An 18,147-nucleotide genomic window follows, 5' to 3' on the forward strand; every position below is an offset into this window, starting at 1 on the left:
ATTAAACTGCTTCAATACATTTCTCAGTACTCGAATTTAAGAAGAACAAAAATTCAAAAATTCTAATTTCGGGCATGGCGAACGTGGCGAACGAGTTTAATAAGACTAATATGAATTATAAAAGTGAATTGCTTAACAAAACAGAAGGACTTAGTTAGGTGATCTATAACACAATTTAAAATACAACAGAAATACTTATTGGAGTACTAAGAATTCTTAATGCACTGATGATTTTAACAAATGGAATAACCATTTGCATTAATCTGATAATATAGATTTTGCATTTTTAAATTCAAATATAAGCTTTAAAGCTTAATTTATTCGAAACACCTAACATAGTCGATTTAGAAAGATTTTTCTTTTACCCACATAATTTTATTCAAACAATGTGTATCTATGGGCATATCTACTATATCTACTACATTTCATTTTCAATAATACATCCACACCATTCATATACTTAACTATAATACATTTAATTATTTTCGTTGTGTAATGTTCATTCCATGACTTGAATAATTAAAAATTACAATTAAAATTTTGTTTGTAAAGCATGACACATTCCGCCCACAATATTTTTCTATTATATTACAGATTGTATACAAGAATTTATTGATACTTAATTAAAAAAAATTGTAAAATTACAAAAAAAAACTCTTGTAATTGGCTTGAATTCTTGGGTTCATACTTTCAAATTCTTTTCGGATTAATTAAGATCAATTTACAATAATATTATGTTTAACAAGATTCTTCCGCAATTTAAAAAGAATTCTAGTTCTTGCACATTATTTATATAGGTGATGACATGGCAAAATGGCCCTGCTTTACTGTATAATTTTAACAACATTTTATTTGTTTTTCTATCAATAATATTGATTGATCTTTTAATTAAAATTCTTTTATTGATTAAACACTTGTTTTTAAATAATAATATTGTGGACAATATGTAAACATGTTCCATTTATTTTGTAATTTACATTTTACAAAATTATTTACAATTCTCAATGCCCTTTAAATTTTTTGCAGAAACAGGTTGAAATTATTTCTCTGCTAGATGTGGGTTCAATGTCCTGATAAAAAAATAATAAAATTTCATTCATTTTTATGTTTCATATTATTGAAAATCCGAAAATTTGTTTGAAATTGTTCCAAAAAAAATGGTTAGTTATTGTTGAGAGCCCTGTATGATCTATCTACGGGAGAAAATCTTCATATCTCACCTGCTTTTTTGAATAATACATTTGTTACCTATGATTAAATTTTTTTTTTGTGTTTTTGGCACGAAATTTTGTTTACGAGTTGCTTTATCAAAAACGAAAAAAAAAATTCAGTAAAAAAATAGCAGAGTCCCCAATAATGCATTTAAGGAAAAATATGCCATTTATTTTGCTCAAATTCGAAAATAAAAAATCCATTGAAAACCTATGAGGAAAAAAATTGGACATTTTGTGTACAGTTCCTTTTTTTCTCTTGTTTTTTTTATATTTTTGAAGATAAAAGTCAATAAATCAATTTTTTAGACACTGCAATGCTTTTAGTTTTAACTTCAGCAGTAATAAATATTTTCATTTTAAAATGTTAAAAATTGTAATGTACACAAATGAATTGTATAGCTATTATACGGACATGAGAAAATCATCAAAAATTTCTGAAAGAGGAAATCAAGGAGAAAGTATTTCCTAAAAAATATTGAGAACTTCATTATTCGTTTTTAACGTTGAATTTCAATTAATGGAGCTTATTCTGAGTATCGTCACCACTAAGTGATTGTGATATCGTAAAAAGTTGAATATTATTATTATGAACACAAACCAAATTCCTGTATATAATAAAAAATTTGAAACTTGTACAATAAAATATCACTATCAATTAGTGATTCGCTACTCAAAATAAGCCCCAAATTTAATATTGTTTGCAAATTTCGATTTTTTTCGAATATATCTGTTATAAGTTTAGGTACAAAACAATTTGAAGAAATTTGGAAGTTTCCCCTTCTTAGCTTTTAAAAATTTGCGAAATTTTTCACATGAAAAGTATATTAAGTAATACTACTGATATTTTTAAACAGTTTATAAAAATTTCCTTATATCTCTCTTATAAATTTAGTCCGCAAACAGAATTCCGAAAATTTCGAAATTTTTCGATATTCGAAATTTTGTAGTTGTATTGTTTAAATCGTAAAAATATGCTTTAGAATGCCCCTATTTCCAAAAATTTTTGAATTCGTACTTCCGTATTTCGAACTATTAATTCTTATTAAATGCAATAATAACTCATTCACTTTAAATTCGAAACTCATTATTCAATTCGAAAATATTGAATTTATGTATGCTACAGTAGTGTATATGCACTACTACACTAGTACTGTAGCAATAGTTGGGAAATTTTCTATAAGTAAAATTTATTCACTAAATTCCATGAGAATATTTTCATTTGGTGTCCTTTTTAATAGCAGTATAAAAGTGTTATAAGATTAATGTATGTATACAATAATAATACAGAATTATGTGTTTGTGTGTGTATTTTAAAAACTTTTTGATTATATTTCTTTCCATTTTCCAACAAAAAAAAATTAAATTCGTAAAATTGAAAAAAAAATTTTCTACACTTCACTTATGTACTTGTGTGTGTGTGTAATGGTACTTACATTACAAAAATTTTAGATAAAAGAAGATAACGAGAATGAATGATAATATCGAGATTTACGTTAACTGTTTGTATATACACTAAAGAACCATTTACCAATGTTTTGTATTTTCCGTAGAAAGGATTAAAAATTTTATAACAGTCACCATCATACACTTTAGTATATTTTTATTCTATTTTAGGAAGTGCATTGCTGCCGGAAGGACCATTTTTATAAAAAAGAATATTTAGAAAAGTTCTTTAAACTTTTGGCATCAATAATTTTTCTTGTGTTATATAATCGTTTATTGCTTTCGTAAATGCTATTTGAATGTCTGAAATTTTCATTTTGTATTTTAGAAAACATAAAGAATGCATTTTCTTTTTCAAAACAATTTTTAAGCATCAATGAACATAAATTTAAAAAAAATCACTTATTTTTGTGATTTTAAAGGATTCAAAAAATTCTGATATGGTGTTGTAAATTCTTTAAAATTTCAAATGCAAGTCCTTTTCTATTCTAGTTTTTGTTTTTGTTACCTAAAGCTGTTGTAAGAGGTTTTTTTTTATAAAAAGAAAAAATTACAATTTTTGATAACTTTTTTACGCTTTTGTAAATTGAAAGTTATTTTTAATGCTGATGGCTTACTTTTTAAAGAATATTTCAATAATTTTTCTATTTTATTTGTAAAAGAAAATGTTAAAATTTTCTTACTGTAAAAATAAAATTTGAAATTTTTAAAAATTCTTGACGTTGAATACTTAAAATAAAAAATTTAAATTTGCTTTAATGCTAGAAACTATGCTTAAACAGAAGAGATGACTTATGAAGCATTTGGAAATAATTATTAAAATAACCGAGCAAATTGTTAAAATAAGCGGCAAATTGTTAAAATAATTAAGCAAATTGTTAAAATAACCGGGCAAATTGTTAAAATAACCGAGCAAATTGTTAAAATAACCGGGCAAATTGTTAAAATAGCCGAGCAAATTATTAAAATAACCGAACAAATTGTTAAAAAAATGAGCAAATTGTTAAAATAACCGGGCAAATTGTTAAAATAGCCGAGCAAATTATTAAAATAACCGGGCAAATTGTTAAAATAACCGAGCAAATTGTTAAAATAAGCGGCAAATTGTTAAAATAATTGAGCAAATTGTCAAAATAACCTGGCAAATTGTTAAAATAACCGAGCAAATTGTTAAAATAAGCGGGCAAATCGTTAAAATAACCAGGCAAATTGTTAAAATAATTGAGCAAATTGTCAAAATAACCTGGCAAATTGTTAAAATAACCGGGCAAATTGTTAAAATAACCGGAAAATTGTTAAAATAATTGAGCAAATTGTTAAAATAAGCGGCAAATTGTTAAAATAACCGAACAAATTATTAAATAACCGGGCAAATTGTTAAAATAACCGAGCAAATTGTTAAAATAAGCGGCAAGTTGTTAAAATAATTGAGCAAATTGTTAAAATAACCGGGCAAATTGTTAAAATAACCGGAAAATTGTTAAAATAATTAAGCAAATGGTTAAAATAATTGAGCAAATTGTTAAAATAACCGGGAAAACTGTTAAAATAGCCGAGCAAATTATTAAAATAACCGGGCAAATTGTTAAAATAACCGAGCAAGTTGTTAAAATAAGCGGAAAATTGCTAAAACAATTGAGCAAATTGTTAAAATAACCGGGAAAATTGTTAAATTAACCGAGCAAATTATTAAAATAACCGGGCAAATTGTTAAAATTTTTTAACAACCGGGAAAATTGTTAAAATAAGCAGCAAATTGTTACAATAACTGGGCAAATTGTTAGAATATTAGTTTTTCTCATATATTGGTAAGTTGGTAATGCTAAACAGAGTAGTGACATAAGATATAATTTGATAAAAAGACGAATACGAGCAACAATTTATATTTTTTAAAAATTCAGTTTTTGCCGTAGAGCTCAACCTAAGTGATGAGAAAATTGTTCCCCCATTTGAACTGCATTCGCCCGAAAAATCCATTTCTTAGAATGGGAATTGAAAATTTTAAATTATTGGGGCTTATTCTAGGTATCGAATCGGTAAGTGATAGTGAAATATATCGTAAATAGTTTGGTATTATTACTGTAAACACATTAACCAATTCATAAAAATGATTCGTGTCCATAATAAAGTTTTTTAAATTTTTACGCTAATTACAATTTATCACTTAGTGATTCGATACTCAGAATAAGCATTGTGACCCCTGATCTCTAATATAATACCAAATAATCAATAACTTTTTTAAACAGTTTTTAAATTTTTGATTTCTAAAAAAAATGTGCAATTCTTTTTGTAATTCTAAATTTCTTTGTGTAATTTTAAATTCCCCAAAAAAAAAAATTATTAAATTTTAGTATGATCAGTTAAACCTATTAAAGTGCTCAATGTTACTTTTTCGTCCTGACACGTTCCTAAAAAATGCCTTTAATTTGAAGAAAAAAAACACCAATATTTTCTATTTTAAACAAGTTTTTACTTTCTATTCCAACCTAAATAGAAAAAGAATTCTTTTCAAAATCCTATTAATTTGTTCCTTTTTCCATTTTTGGAAATTTTAAGTGGGGAAATTTTTTGTTGCAAAATACAAATATAAGGCGTTCAGTATGAGAAAAACAATTCTTTTCGGAAAAGGAAAAAAAAAACAAATTTAAATTTTTATCAATCAAATTGATCCTTTAATTTACAATTTTTACAATTTTCCCTTTGCTGTGAGTTTACTTAATAATTCTATTAAATTTCTTAGGAAATTTTCAAGAAAAAATAATCGAATTTGCCTTTTTAAAAAAAAAAAATCTAAAAGAAAAAAATTGTCTATAGGAAATGATAATCAAAGGTATTTTTTTTTTTTCTAAAAGGAAAGCATATTATTTTTTTTAAAGTGTTTACACTCAATGGTATTATGTAGTAGAAAATGCAGTAGATTAAAAATATCATTTTTATTTACCGGCAAAAACGTCATTGCACAGATCATCTACGTACTTGTTTGTGGTGGTGTAGTTGTGCTCACTAATAATTTGAGCTACTCATGAGTAGTTTGCACACATAAATGGAACACAAATAATACGCAAAAATTTCGAACCTTAAATTGAATTATAAATGTATAGGAGCGATTAAATTACCATAAATATTTTAAATGTCTCTCAAATTACATAAAAACCTTCGCTCTCTAGTTTAATGAACTTCTATTAGATTTTGTAAATTTTTAGCATTAATTCGGGCCTCGAGGTATTATTCGAATTCGAGTTATTTTTTTTTTACCTCAAAATATTCTCCTTTAAGCTGTGAATTGCTGAACGTGTCGGAATTCGAAAGCTTTATAGTTTATTTAACACTCTTTTTTTTCTTCCTTTTTTCTGTAAAGTTTTTCTCTCTCCCAGTTTGTAGAAAATAGAAGAGGGTATACGAGTATAAAGCGTAAACCGAATTTTATGAAATGTTTTTAACATGTTGACAAGAACCGTTGACAGTATCTTCACTCTTTACATTTTATAGTAAATTCTCTCACTTTTCCTTCAAAATTTGACCTACTAAATCACCCAATATAAAACTGCAAAAAATTTTAATATTAAAAATTTTCTAATTTTCAAAATCTTAAAATTTCCTTAATGGTGTGAACATTTTATACTTACAAACCATTGTATATGAAAATCAGCAAGATTTAATTTTTGCTTTTCTTCATAAAATTTTACGATATCTTCATGAACGTAAATTTTAATTAAGATTATTAAGAAAAAAAAAGAAAAAGAATGAAAATTTAATAAAATTTTCTTTTGAATTTTTTTTTTTGTCTCTGTTTTTTTCTTTTATATTTTTTTTGTTGATATAATTAAATATTTAATAGTTAAATAATAGTTATATAGAGTAATATAGCAGTCATCATCATTACCACCAACTATTATAAAATACAAAACATGAGAGAAAAAAAAATAAATTTTTATAATAAAAACTGATTTTTTAGAGCATGAGAGGAAACTGGGAAAATTTGTTTTATGTTTGAATTTTAACAAAATGATGACAGACTCAGAACAAAATTATAAGTCCATTGAAAAATATGAGGAGAGAAGAGTTGAGATATTTGAATAGGGAGGAGGAGAGATGAAGATCTATTAAAATATTCTTTCTTTTCTCTGTACAATGCTTCAGTTTTCTAACAACACACCGTTATTAAAAAAAAAATAACAACAAAATATCAAAATTCACTATTCATTATTCATGTATCTACTTTATAATTATGAGAGTTTGTAGACTGACTGTAGTTTATTATTTAGTTCTCAAATTTCATGAAAAATGAAAACAACAACAGCAAAAAAATTTCTAAATAAAAATGAAAATTTCTTTTTATGCTTACAATTTGTTTTTTTTTCGGTATTTTGCTTTTTTTTTAAATAAAAGCGAAGAAAGAAATTTGATAACTTTTTTGTTGTTTTTTTTTGTTTTTTAAATAGAAGCAAAAAAGTGTGAAAATTTTATTTTTATTATTAAAAAAAAAATAACATTATTAAATTTGTAACAAAAAGTATATGACGGTTATTAATATGTCAGTGAATAGAGAACAGGAACAAAATGGATGAGAGAAAATTAAAAGATAATTAAGTTTGGTACTCTTAATAAAGATGAAAAACAAAATCTGTTTTCTTTTTCTCAGTTAATAAAATTTTTACTTTTCAGTTTTCTGCTGGCAAAATGATGATGATTTATGTATGACATTTGAGACGTCAAAATTCAAAATGTGTCAAAATTCATCTTGACATAATAAAATTTCAATTAAAGCATACAAAACAAAATCTCAATCAATTTCGATTTCAAAAGAGTTCAATAATTATTAAAGAGAATTAGGCTCAGGCAAACATGCAATTTTTAGTTTTGCAACTGTTATTGATTGATTGAGCTGTCTAATTACTTATTTGTATTGCATAGGTCTATATTCAAGCGCGCACACATGCAACTGTATGATCGCATGCAATTAAGCAATCAAAAATTTTGTAATTTTTTTTTAAAGTGATTGCAATTTTAAGGTAATACAATGGATTTGAATTAACTAAAGCATGCTGTTGCGGAAATGTGCGCACAACAATTTTACAATCAAACATAAATTATAAAACTAAAAATTGCATGACTGCCTACGCCATTACTGTTTGATTGTTAAATTGTTTATAACAAATATCCGAGAAATATTTTCCAATTCATATTATAAATTAAAAATTTTTGCAGTATAAATGATTGAGTGTCACTAAAACTGTAAAATAATATAGTGACAAATAAATAATGTTATGATTTTTGAATTCTCTTATCTTTATTTTAATAACCCATAGACTTTTATTAATTCTTTCTAAAAATTTTGGTACATTACTTTCATTTTTCAGCACGAATAAATTATTTTCAAGGCGATAAATTATTTTTTCTGCTTCTATTATTTGTCATGCATTCATTTCACTTCATATAATCTGGTTTTTTCTCGTTCAAAGTCCATGCAATAATTCAACAATACCTATACTGCCTAGATATTATATTTTGAATTATGAATATTTAAATTTTTAAAAAAATATTGAATAAACTTTATTATTCGGTAATATAATTTGCAAAATATTTTATTTGTTCTTTACCTTTTCATTTTTGAATCAAATAGTTGTCAATTTTCCGCTACAGAAAACGCATAAATAGCTGTCAACAATGTCTATACACTATAAAATATTTAACCTTGACATTTTTTGTACCTTTATTTTTTACCAAAAAAAAAATCAAATCATTTCAAATATTTAAATAAAAAATGAAAATTACAATTTGTTTAGATAAAAAATTTTTGTGGGTAAAATTAATAAAAATATGAAAAATGAGCGTAAACTATTCAAGCAAAGATGAAAAACGAAAAAAAAAAAAACGCCTGATTACAGCACCCACAATTTCAATTTTTTTTTTTTTTGTTTTCTCATTTTCTGTCACGATAGCATTTTTATCGTAAAATTTTTTTTAAATGATTTTACGTAACGTAACTAATCGCACTGTAATTAAGGTGCTGTTTTTAATTTTTTTTTCATTTTAATTACCTTGCATTCATGTTTACTCCCAACACAATCATACATGGCACGTCAAATTTATCTCATTTTATAATAGATCTCTGAATAGCATTTTAAATTAAATTTGCATACCAAATTATATTTTTACCTTAACCTTTAATATATACATAAAAATAATTTTTGTTTTTGTAAATAATTATTACTTTTGTGAAAAAAAACAAAGTTCACAACGTAATTATCATTCAAATATTTTTTGTTGAATTGATGAGCTTCTTTCATGTTGTGTGTGTGTATGTTTTGTTGTCTGTCGCTCTGCAAATAAACTGTACTTTTTTTTTGTGTGTGCGGTGGAAACACGAAATTCTATTCAAAAAATGTGATATCATCTGATTCCAAAAACAAAAAAAACAAAAACTTAAATAAATAAGAGAAAAAAATAATTATTTAATAACAATAAAACATGAACAGCAACACCAACAAAAACACCAACAATAAAATAAGTAATAAAAATAAAAAAAATTATACGTACATGACAACACTTTCAATCTAATACTTTCAATGTCATTTAATAAATACAATACAAGTATATGCAAAAGCATTTAATACACAACAAACACAACAAACATTGTATGATTAAGCGAGTTGATCCCCTGAATTTAGAAATAAATAAATAAATAAAAAAAAAAAACAATAAAATTAAAAAATTTATTTTGTTAAGATTTTTTTTTTTGCTAAATATTTGAAATGAGAAAAGTAAATAAAATTTTGTAATAAATCTTATGTATGATGCTTGTATTACGCACTCTGTACAACAATAATAAGATTTGTCATTCAAGTTAATTAACTTAGAGAAATTTATTATTCTTCTACTGTGTTTTATGTAATTTTAAAATGTTTTGTTTTATAATTGACATTTGTATGATTACTATTAAGTTTGAAAGTAAATTTAAATTTTATACATGTCTGTACTTAATTATCTATGGTTATTTGATTATAATAGGATATGGGATAGTTTTAGAAATTTCAACTGCAAATTATTATATTGCGAAAAATTGAAGTTTTTGGAAATGTATTCAATGTGGCAACGAAATTTTGCTTCAACCAAATTGGTAATAATATTGATAGTATAGTTTTTCAAGGGAAGTTCATTATGAATTTCTGACCCTCGTAATATTTGTTATTGAGTTTTACGTTAAGTCGCACTCATAAATTTAATTCATCTGTTAAAAATTTAATTCAACTGTTTTTCTGTTCGTCAGATAAATTTATGCTTAAATTAAAAATTCAATTGCTGTCTATATTTAAAATGTAGTAGATTTAGTTTTAACAGATCCGACGCAGTTATCAGTAAGCAAGTTCAAAACAGAATTCGCTTAAAATTAAATCAATTTTCTCTGTATTCATCTTCGTGTAAAGTTACACGCATAAATGCATAATTCGGGCTAATGCAATCAATTTCCAAAAAAAAATGTCAGTCAGCATATATCCGCGTTCGACTGTAACATATAATTCTCTTAAAAACTATAATTTAATGACATTTCTTTTACACTCTTTTAAATGATAAGTGATGACTTAAAGACTTTCAAATTTTTAAGAAAAATTTATTACCGAATTCAAATTTTTATATTAATTTTTATTGCATAATTTTATTTAAATGACTTGAATAACACAGCATATAAATTAGAAAATAAAATTTTTATTTCTAATCAAGAATTAAAATAGAATATTCCATTATGAATCATTAATAATTTATTATTTTAATTATGATTTTAATTACAAAAATTGTTGTACAACATCTAACAAACTAAAATGGCACGCATATTTAATATAACATCATAGTGCAGTACTATTTCGCCATTCCATTCTTATAATTGACTTGATGATGAATTAATTTAAAGCGCTCTCATTTATATTAGAATATTTTCTTAAATATTACAAAATATTGCTGTTATCGGTTTGAATTGAATATAGTCTCAAAATAGAATGACATTTTATTGTTAACGCGCACGAGAATTTCTATTAGTGTAAACGGGTTTTAAAAATCATATTCAATATAAAAACCAATACAAAAATATTTTTATTATCACGATAATATTTAAACTATTACAATAGTAATATATTTTTATGTTGTTTTTTTTATTTTAATATTTTGTATTATGAAAGATAGAACGATCGCGAGTATAGAATGAAATAAAAAACAATTATTCATCTCGAGATAAACAATGACAAGTCCATTTATATAATGTCATACCACAGAAAAAAAAAAATAAAACAAAAATTTTTTGTTACTGACATCTGACATGTTAAAGTTGCAAAAAAAAAAAACAAAAGTAACAGTTAAAACAAAAAAAAATTTCAACAACTAAATGAGAAGAAAAATTTAAAATACTAAAATGTTAAAACATCGAAAACATATTGGAAACAACTTGATAATAAAAAGTAGTTTAAATAAAACTTGAATCAAAAGTACCGAGTGAATCGTTTTTGTGTTATGTAAGTGAACGATAACACTCTTATGTAGCTGATATGCTAGTGATTGTGTTCAAAATATTATCATGCTAAAACATAATATTGGGACAGTAAAAACAGTAATGATCTCTAAAATTTGGATAGGAGAAGTCTTTGACTTCTGTCAAATATTTCGAAATCGAGTATGTTCACTGACTATTTATTAAAGTTTAAAAACAAAGAGCTATTTCAATGAAATAAGTCGCCATATTACACATTATTCTGCTAAATTCATGCTAACAGTTAACATACATTATGTGTTTATTATAGTAATTATGTTATACAGACTTGTATGCAGGTATTGAGACAACGTTTTGAAGTTAAATTTATGCAGAAAATTTATATCATTCAATGCATGAATGTGTCTATATACAATTTTTCTCCTAATTTCACCTCTCCCTCTCTCATTGAACTTTGAAATTAAAAGAGGTGAATTAATAAAGAAGTAAAGGAGTATACCCTCATACTTCATACCATGTTGAAATTTTTAATATCTTAGTGTAAAAACAGAAACAAAGCGGTGACGAATAAAAACGGAACGGCAAAATCAGTTGTAATGTTATATATAATATATAACACACACATACAATATGTGATGTCAAAGAAAAGAATCATTGGCGATAAAATAGGAATTTAGATTATTTTACTGCCGTCGATAAAATTCGCGTCCGTAATATCGCTTCATTCTGGTCAGTCTCTTTTATATACATATGTATGTTTCGTACTCTGTATAAATTTTGACATTTCGCAGCGGAACATTGCTCTTGTTCTGTTTTCACCAAATGCAATTTGTAAGTGTTCTTAAGTGTTGATAAATTCTCATATATACTTGTATAACAGTTAAATAATAAGTATGAGCACCCTATAATATTTTCTGAGCAAATGTACATATTATTTAAGTTTCTATAGATAATTGTTTAAAAATATGTTTGAATTTAAAATAATAAAAAGCAGAAAGAAAAAAATAAAAAACAAACAATACTGGTATCTAAAAATAAATGACATATAAATAAAAACACTACTCAAACAACAAAAAATTTAATTCAATTAAGTTTGATTTGAAATCACCATTACTTTCATGATAAATTTCAAAGTTGAAATTTGTCATAAGAAAACCTCAAACTCAAATATTTAATCTAATAAAAATTGAAAAAATAAAATAAAAAATCCAATGATTAAGGGTGAAATATTTTAATTATTAATTCTTGTATAACAATTTCTAGACTATGTACGGGGGCAATTAATTCAAAACTAAAATTAATTTTAATTTAAAAAACTAAAAATCATTCATTTTGTTATTTTTTAATTAAATAAGTAGACGATAAAGTGGAGGATGAGTGCATGGAAAATAAATTATATAACAATAATGTGGAAAAAATGAAAACTTTCTATGTAAATCTAGCGATTAAATTGAATTAGTAATGATTAATTAAAAATGCAGAACACGTTAATTAATTTAATTAAAATTTTTAAAATGACATAAATTTGAAAAATATTATTTTATATTTTAAAAAATGCAAATAGAATTAATTTCAAAATTAATATGCTTTAAAATTTTAAGAATTTTTAAAATATTTTTTATAGTTTATGGAGGAACAGCCGATTAAAAATGTTATCATTTAAGGCGAAGGTGATTCGGGTTATAATTTTAGGGTCTATAATTGGATTCTTATCTAGTTTGAAAGCTCAATTTCGTGTTGAATATTTTAGATTATTTTTATTTTAGCAAATAAATAAATAGGTTTGAATATTTTCTACGTAATATTTTTTTTTGTAGTGAAGGTACTTGAGGCTTCTAAAGCAGAAATACAGAGCAATTTAAATTACGGTCAACTTAGAACTGAAATTTTTTAGTTATTAATTATAAAATGCGTTTGGCTGCTAATCAAGAAGAAACAGGAAATTTTTAAGCCTTAACTTTTGGAAATCCAAAAATTAAATTTAACGTTATTCACGGCTATTTTTAATTATTTGGCCAGTCAGAAAAAAATTTATATATGTATTTACTCTTTAAAACTCTATATACACAAAAAACAAAATATAATTTAAAATTCTTCATCAAAATTTTATATTTTAATTACAGGCTTTAGTCGTATTATTTATTAAACCAATAAAATTAAAAAACTGAGGTAAAAATTATTTTGAATAAAAAACTAGTTTTCAGAGTTGTCATTTGAAAAAAAAAAAAAAAATATACATAAGCATTTTAAGTTTCTCTCCAAACGTCATTACTTTAACAAAATACATAATATTGCAAATCACAATAACTGTAAAACTCAAATAATAATTATTATTAAGTTTGAATTTTTTTGACATTCAATTCACAATTTATTCATTATCAAACCGAAAATATACAAAATGTCATTGTCATATACTCAAATTCTCATATATAGTGCGTTATTCAATTTTTTCATAATTTTAACTATAAATAAATTTTTATGAATTTTTCTTAACAAAAAATTGCTTTATATAGAATTTGCAAAATTTGAAGATTTGAATTTGAAAATTATTTAAGCTGCAGAAAGATTTTACTTGAGTCAAATCAGTTTTGCTTAATTATTTAATAAACACGCCTTAAATTATGCAATTTTAAATTTTACTAAATTTGTTTTTTTTTTTTACATAAAATACAATAATTATAACATTTTACTAATTTTTATATTTTTTTTTTTAATTTCAGGTACGTATTTTAAAATTTTTGCAATATCATAAATAAAAATGGAATTTGTAAGTACAAAATTTAATATACCAGATTTAATTTATTATTACGTCGAATAAAATGCAAACATATAATATTATGTACTCTCTTCTCACCATTGTGAATGTCATATCCATTGTCTGATAAAATTCTCTCACCGAAGAATACTTAGTATAGTCAGTGCTGGTAAATCTAGCGTCTAGATAATAAAATGATATTGTTTTCTCCTCCCCCTCTAATCGAAATATTTTCGTTATAATTCTCTTATTATTCTTGATTTTCGATAAAGGTACTCATTAAATTTCGAAATAATGTTGGCATCGATGTTAATATTCTGCGACAGTAAAAGTAATATTAAATTCCTCGCCTATAAAGTAAATGAAAACATAATTTAAAATTAACGCAATAAGTTAGTGTACTAGAAATGCAATACTACATTATTACTGCATACACTTTATCTACTCAACTATAGTAGGTTTGATAAAAAAATTTTTTAAAATTGATGCTTATAAAAGAGTTAGAGTCAACCTTAACATTTAAAAATAACTAAATGGGAAGTTGGAGTTGCAAGATTTTGTGAGTACACAAGAATTTATAGAGAATATTCCCTATTTATACATAATAAACTTAAAATTATTATTATACTCAAGAATAAAATATGCAATCAAAACACTTTAAAATTTCAATACCCCTGATCTAATAAAACTACTGAATTGTGGATTCCTACTCTAATAAACTGTTATAAATCACAAATAATACATTTAAAAGTCTTATTTATTTCCAAAGAAACTTCTTTCTCTAATTCTTTAACATTTCAAAGCACGGTTTTTTTATATTTTGTATACAATTATGTATGAAACACTGTATAACAAAATAAATCTTGTATATGTGTTGATTAAATAATTGCTTTTGTTGTCTTCTTAAACAAATATTTTTTTAATAAAACCTTCAATAAATATTAAATTTTACAATATAAAATAATTGAAAATTTTGTATATAACACTTTAAAAGCAAACTCTTAAATTTATTGTATAACAATTTAAAGAAAATAATTTTGTTTTCTTACTCATTCACTCGCATTCACTGGCAAATTCTTTCATTTATCCGTATAAACACTTCAATGTTTCCCTACCTAGTCTCTCTCCTGTTATTTTTTATTAAATAGGCGTAAAAACCTTATGAATCTAATATAACAAAAAAAAATTCTATATAATATAATCAATTAAAAAATGGAACGTGAACACACAAAATAAAATGGTTAGATGCTTGAATATCCTTTTATTTTTTGCATAAAATTAAAATCCCTTTATTATTCCCCACATTTTTGTTAGTCTACTCTATATACTACGTATATATGTATATGCAATATACTAGATGAGTAATAGAAAATAAACCCAGACCTATAATAATTTTTTTTCCTATAATTGCAACACAGACAAATTAATAAAGGAATTTTTTTTATTTTCATACTTAAAAGTTTTTGGTTTTTTGTTACTGCTCTTGCTAGTTTTTCTCCTTTTTTTTAAAGCTTTTTCAGAAAAAAAAGGAAAATTGGCCAAATAGCTAACACACAACTTTAAAATAAATGTGATAAAATCAAAACCAGACATAATTTTCATGGCAGTAGTAGTAGTAGTAGTAGTAGTGGTAGTAGGAGGGTAAAAAAAAAATGTTTTACTGACATAAAAAGCAGAGCAATTTTTCCCATTGTTTTGATTTTTTTTTTCTTGTTGTTTTCTTATTTAATCTAAAATTGCTCCTCATTTTTTTTGCTTGCATGCTGTTTTATAAATTATTTATCCGTTACAATACATGTGTTCTCCCCGGTTCCCGTTTAACAGATGATAGCAATCAAAGTAAGCAAAAGTCAGAGAAGAAAAAAAAAGGCAATTTTTGTTTTTGCCACTCTTTTTCTCTTTTTACTATTATTGTTATTATTATTTTCTGTTTACATTCCTCTGCATATAGTTATTCCTGTAAGTTTGACTTTTCCCTATTTTTACTATGCTTATACTGTTGTGTATACTAAATGTGAAAATAATTCCTTTTTATTGTTATAAATGTTATACTTGCGTTCATACGTATACATACATTTATAACACATAAATATTATGTGTAGTTGAATATGTATGTATAGGCACTTGCATGAATATTAATTCATTTTAATGTGTTGTATTAGTGAAGTTTTTTTTTTGTGTTTTGTAATAACTTCCTGGTTGAATCGTATAAGTGAATGTATAACATTACTGTCTCATAATCTCAGCATAATATTCAAGAAATCAGAAAAGAAAAGAGAAATGTTTGAAATATTGTTTGACTAACTTCAAATTTCAGTTACTGTCATTGATTTCGTACAGGGTTAATAAGTCATAATATTTTATTAAAATGTAATTTTTTTTATTTATAAATTATATTGAGTACAATAATTTTCTTAAATTAATGATTCCAGTATGAAATATTAAATTTCTTTTTAATTTTTCTTAAAAAAAGTATAATACATATGAAATTATTCTGCATTACATACCATGAAACATTTCCATAGATTTATTGGCAATTTAAAAACTTATTATACCTATACATAAACATATACATACAGATATGCATATGAATGTTTGCATACTCCTTTAAATGATTTACATATTGAGTATATTTCATAAAAGAAAGAAAGTGTTATATTTTCAAAATATTTTATATATAGAGAAAAGTTGCTAGCAATTACATGCACATATTATGTGTGTACATACGGAATATTAGTATATACAAAAAAACATATATACAAACATACTTCAAACTCATATTTGAACTGCTCTTATTCCAAAAAGACTCCATTTTTAATGGATTCTTTCTTTTTTTTATTCTCAACTCCGTTCTACATATAAAAATATTTTTTATATAAAATTTACAGATTTTAACCATTAGTTTTTAGATTCATGTATACATACATATGTACCTACTTATAAGTGTTGTTGATAAAGTTTTAATAACTTTGGAATATTGTTATATTGCATATACACAAATGGAGAATAAAATATTAAATAAGTAATCCTTGACTATACTAAAAGTAATGAAAAAAGAATTTGTTAGATAGAAAAATAGTGAGAACAGAGTGAAAATGAAGATGTAATGAAGAGTAAAACTGCACACTTCCTTCAAAAATTGCAATATTTTATTGTTGATAAAAAGTAAAATAGAGACTTTTTTTTCGAGAATTCAGTTTATAATTTAAAAAATTTCAATAATATTGCAGTAATACGTAAAGCAACCAAAATTATTCACAATAGCACAATACTATTATAGTGTATAACTCCATATTACTATTCTCTTTGCAATAATTGTGAAAATATGCCATAAATTCTATAAATATTCGAATAAATTCTCTTTATTAAATAAATATTTAATTCTAAACAAAGAACAATTGAATTTACGGCAATTATTGTGATTTTTGTACAAAATTGTGTATTCAATAATTATAATTATAATTCTCTCTCTAAACTAAACATTGGAGAAAAGAATTTGTATTTTAATACTCTTCTGTTTTTTTTTCTCTCGTTGAAATTTTAACACTAGTACTAGTAAACAATTATTTTTTTACTGACAATTTGCATTTTTTAATCTAATATATTGCTTTCTATTACGTTACAAATTTCCGTACAATTTTCCTTCTGTGAGAAATTTCCCCAACTCTTTTGTTATGAAATTTACCGATAGTCTAAAACATTCTATTTTAATTATAATAGTTAAGAAGAGAAGCTGCAGTAAAGGGAATTATCATTTCTTAAAATTATGAAATTTATTTTTATTCAGGCAATTTTCAAACATTGTCATGCCATAACTCATAATACTGAATTGATATTTAATTAAATATTTTTCTCTTTTTTAAATTTTAATCAAATAAATTTACTATATTTATATAATGTTAATGCATAAATTTGATTATATACTAGACATATATTTTCAAGTGACTAGGAGCTATTTTAATTAAAGTAAAATATTTTTTTTGCTCGATTCGGAAATACTGTATAGGCAGAGCAAAACTTCCGCAAACAAAAAACTTGTATAGAGCAAAAATGGTGAAATAATTTCTTGTTTTTTTCCTTTCATACAATTTAAAAAACTCCTGTTTTTAAATAACATCGTTTTTTTTTTATAGTCTTAAATCACTTTTACATTTACATAAAATACTCCATTTATCCTTTCATACATTTAATTTTTATTTTTTAGAGTTTAAATACTTTTTCGTCTTTTAACAAGATTTGAAATAAAAGAGATAATT

General features: G+C 24.1%; 1 protein-coding gene across 7 annotated transcripts in view; it reads left to right on the plus strand.

Annotated features, from left to right (window-relative positions):
- LOC129616251 (probable WRKY transcription factor protein 1) overlaps positions 1-18,147 on the plus strand; it is a 128,035-nt gene that overhangs the window by 83,028 nt on the left and 26,860 nt on the right. For 6 of the 7 annotated variants that reach the window (XM_055531838.1, XM_055531822.1, XM_055531847.1 and 3 more), the window contains exon 6: positions 13,260-13,305. In XM_055531838.1, the coding sequence (XP_055387813.1) occupies positions 13,260-13,304 (45 nt within the window). In that variant the 3' untranslated portion in view covers position 13,305. Of the gene's footprint in view, positions 1-13,259; positions 13,306-13,856; positions 13,875-18,147 lie in introns of those variants that run through there. The other variant, XM_055531830.1, reaches the window with a different exon arrangement.

Source organism: Condylostylus longicornis, unplaced genomic scaffold, assembly GCF_029603195.1.
Source record: "Condylostylus longicornis isolate FDR11 unplaced genomic scaffold, ASM2960319v2 ptg000005l, whole genome shotgun sequence".
Taxonomy (NCBI): Eukaryota; Metazoa; Arthropoda; class Insecta; order Diptera; family Dolichopodidae; genus Condylostylus; species Condylostylus longicornis.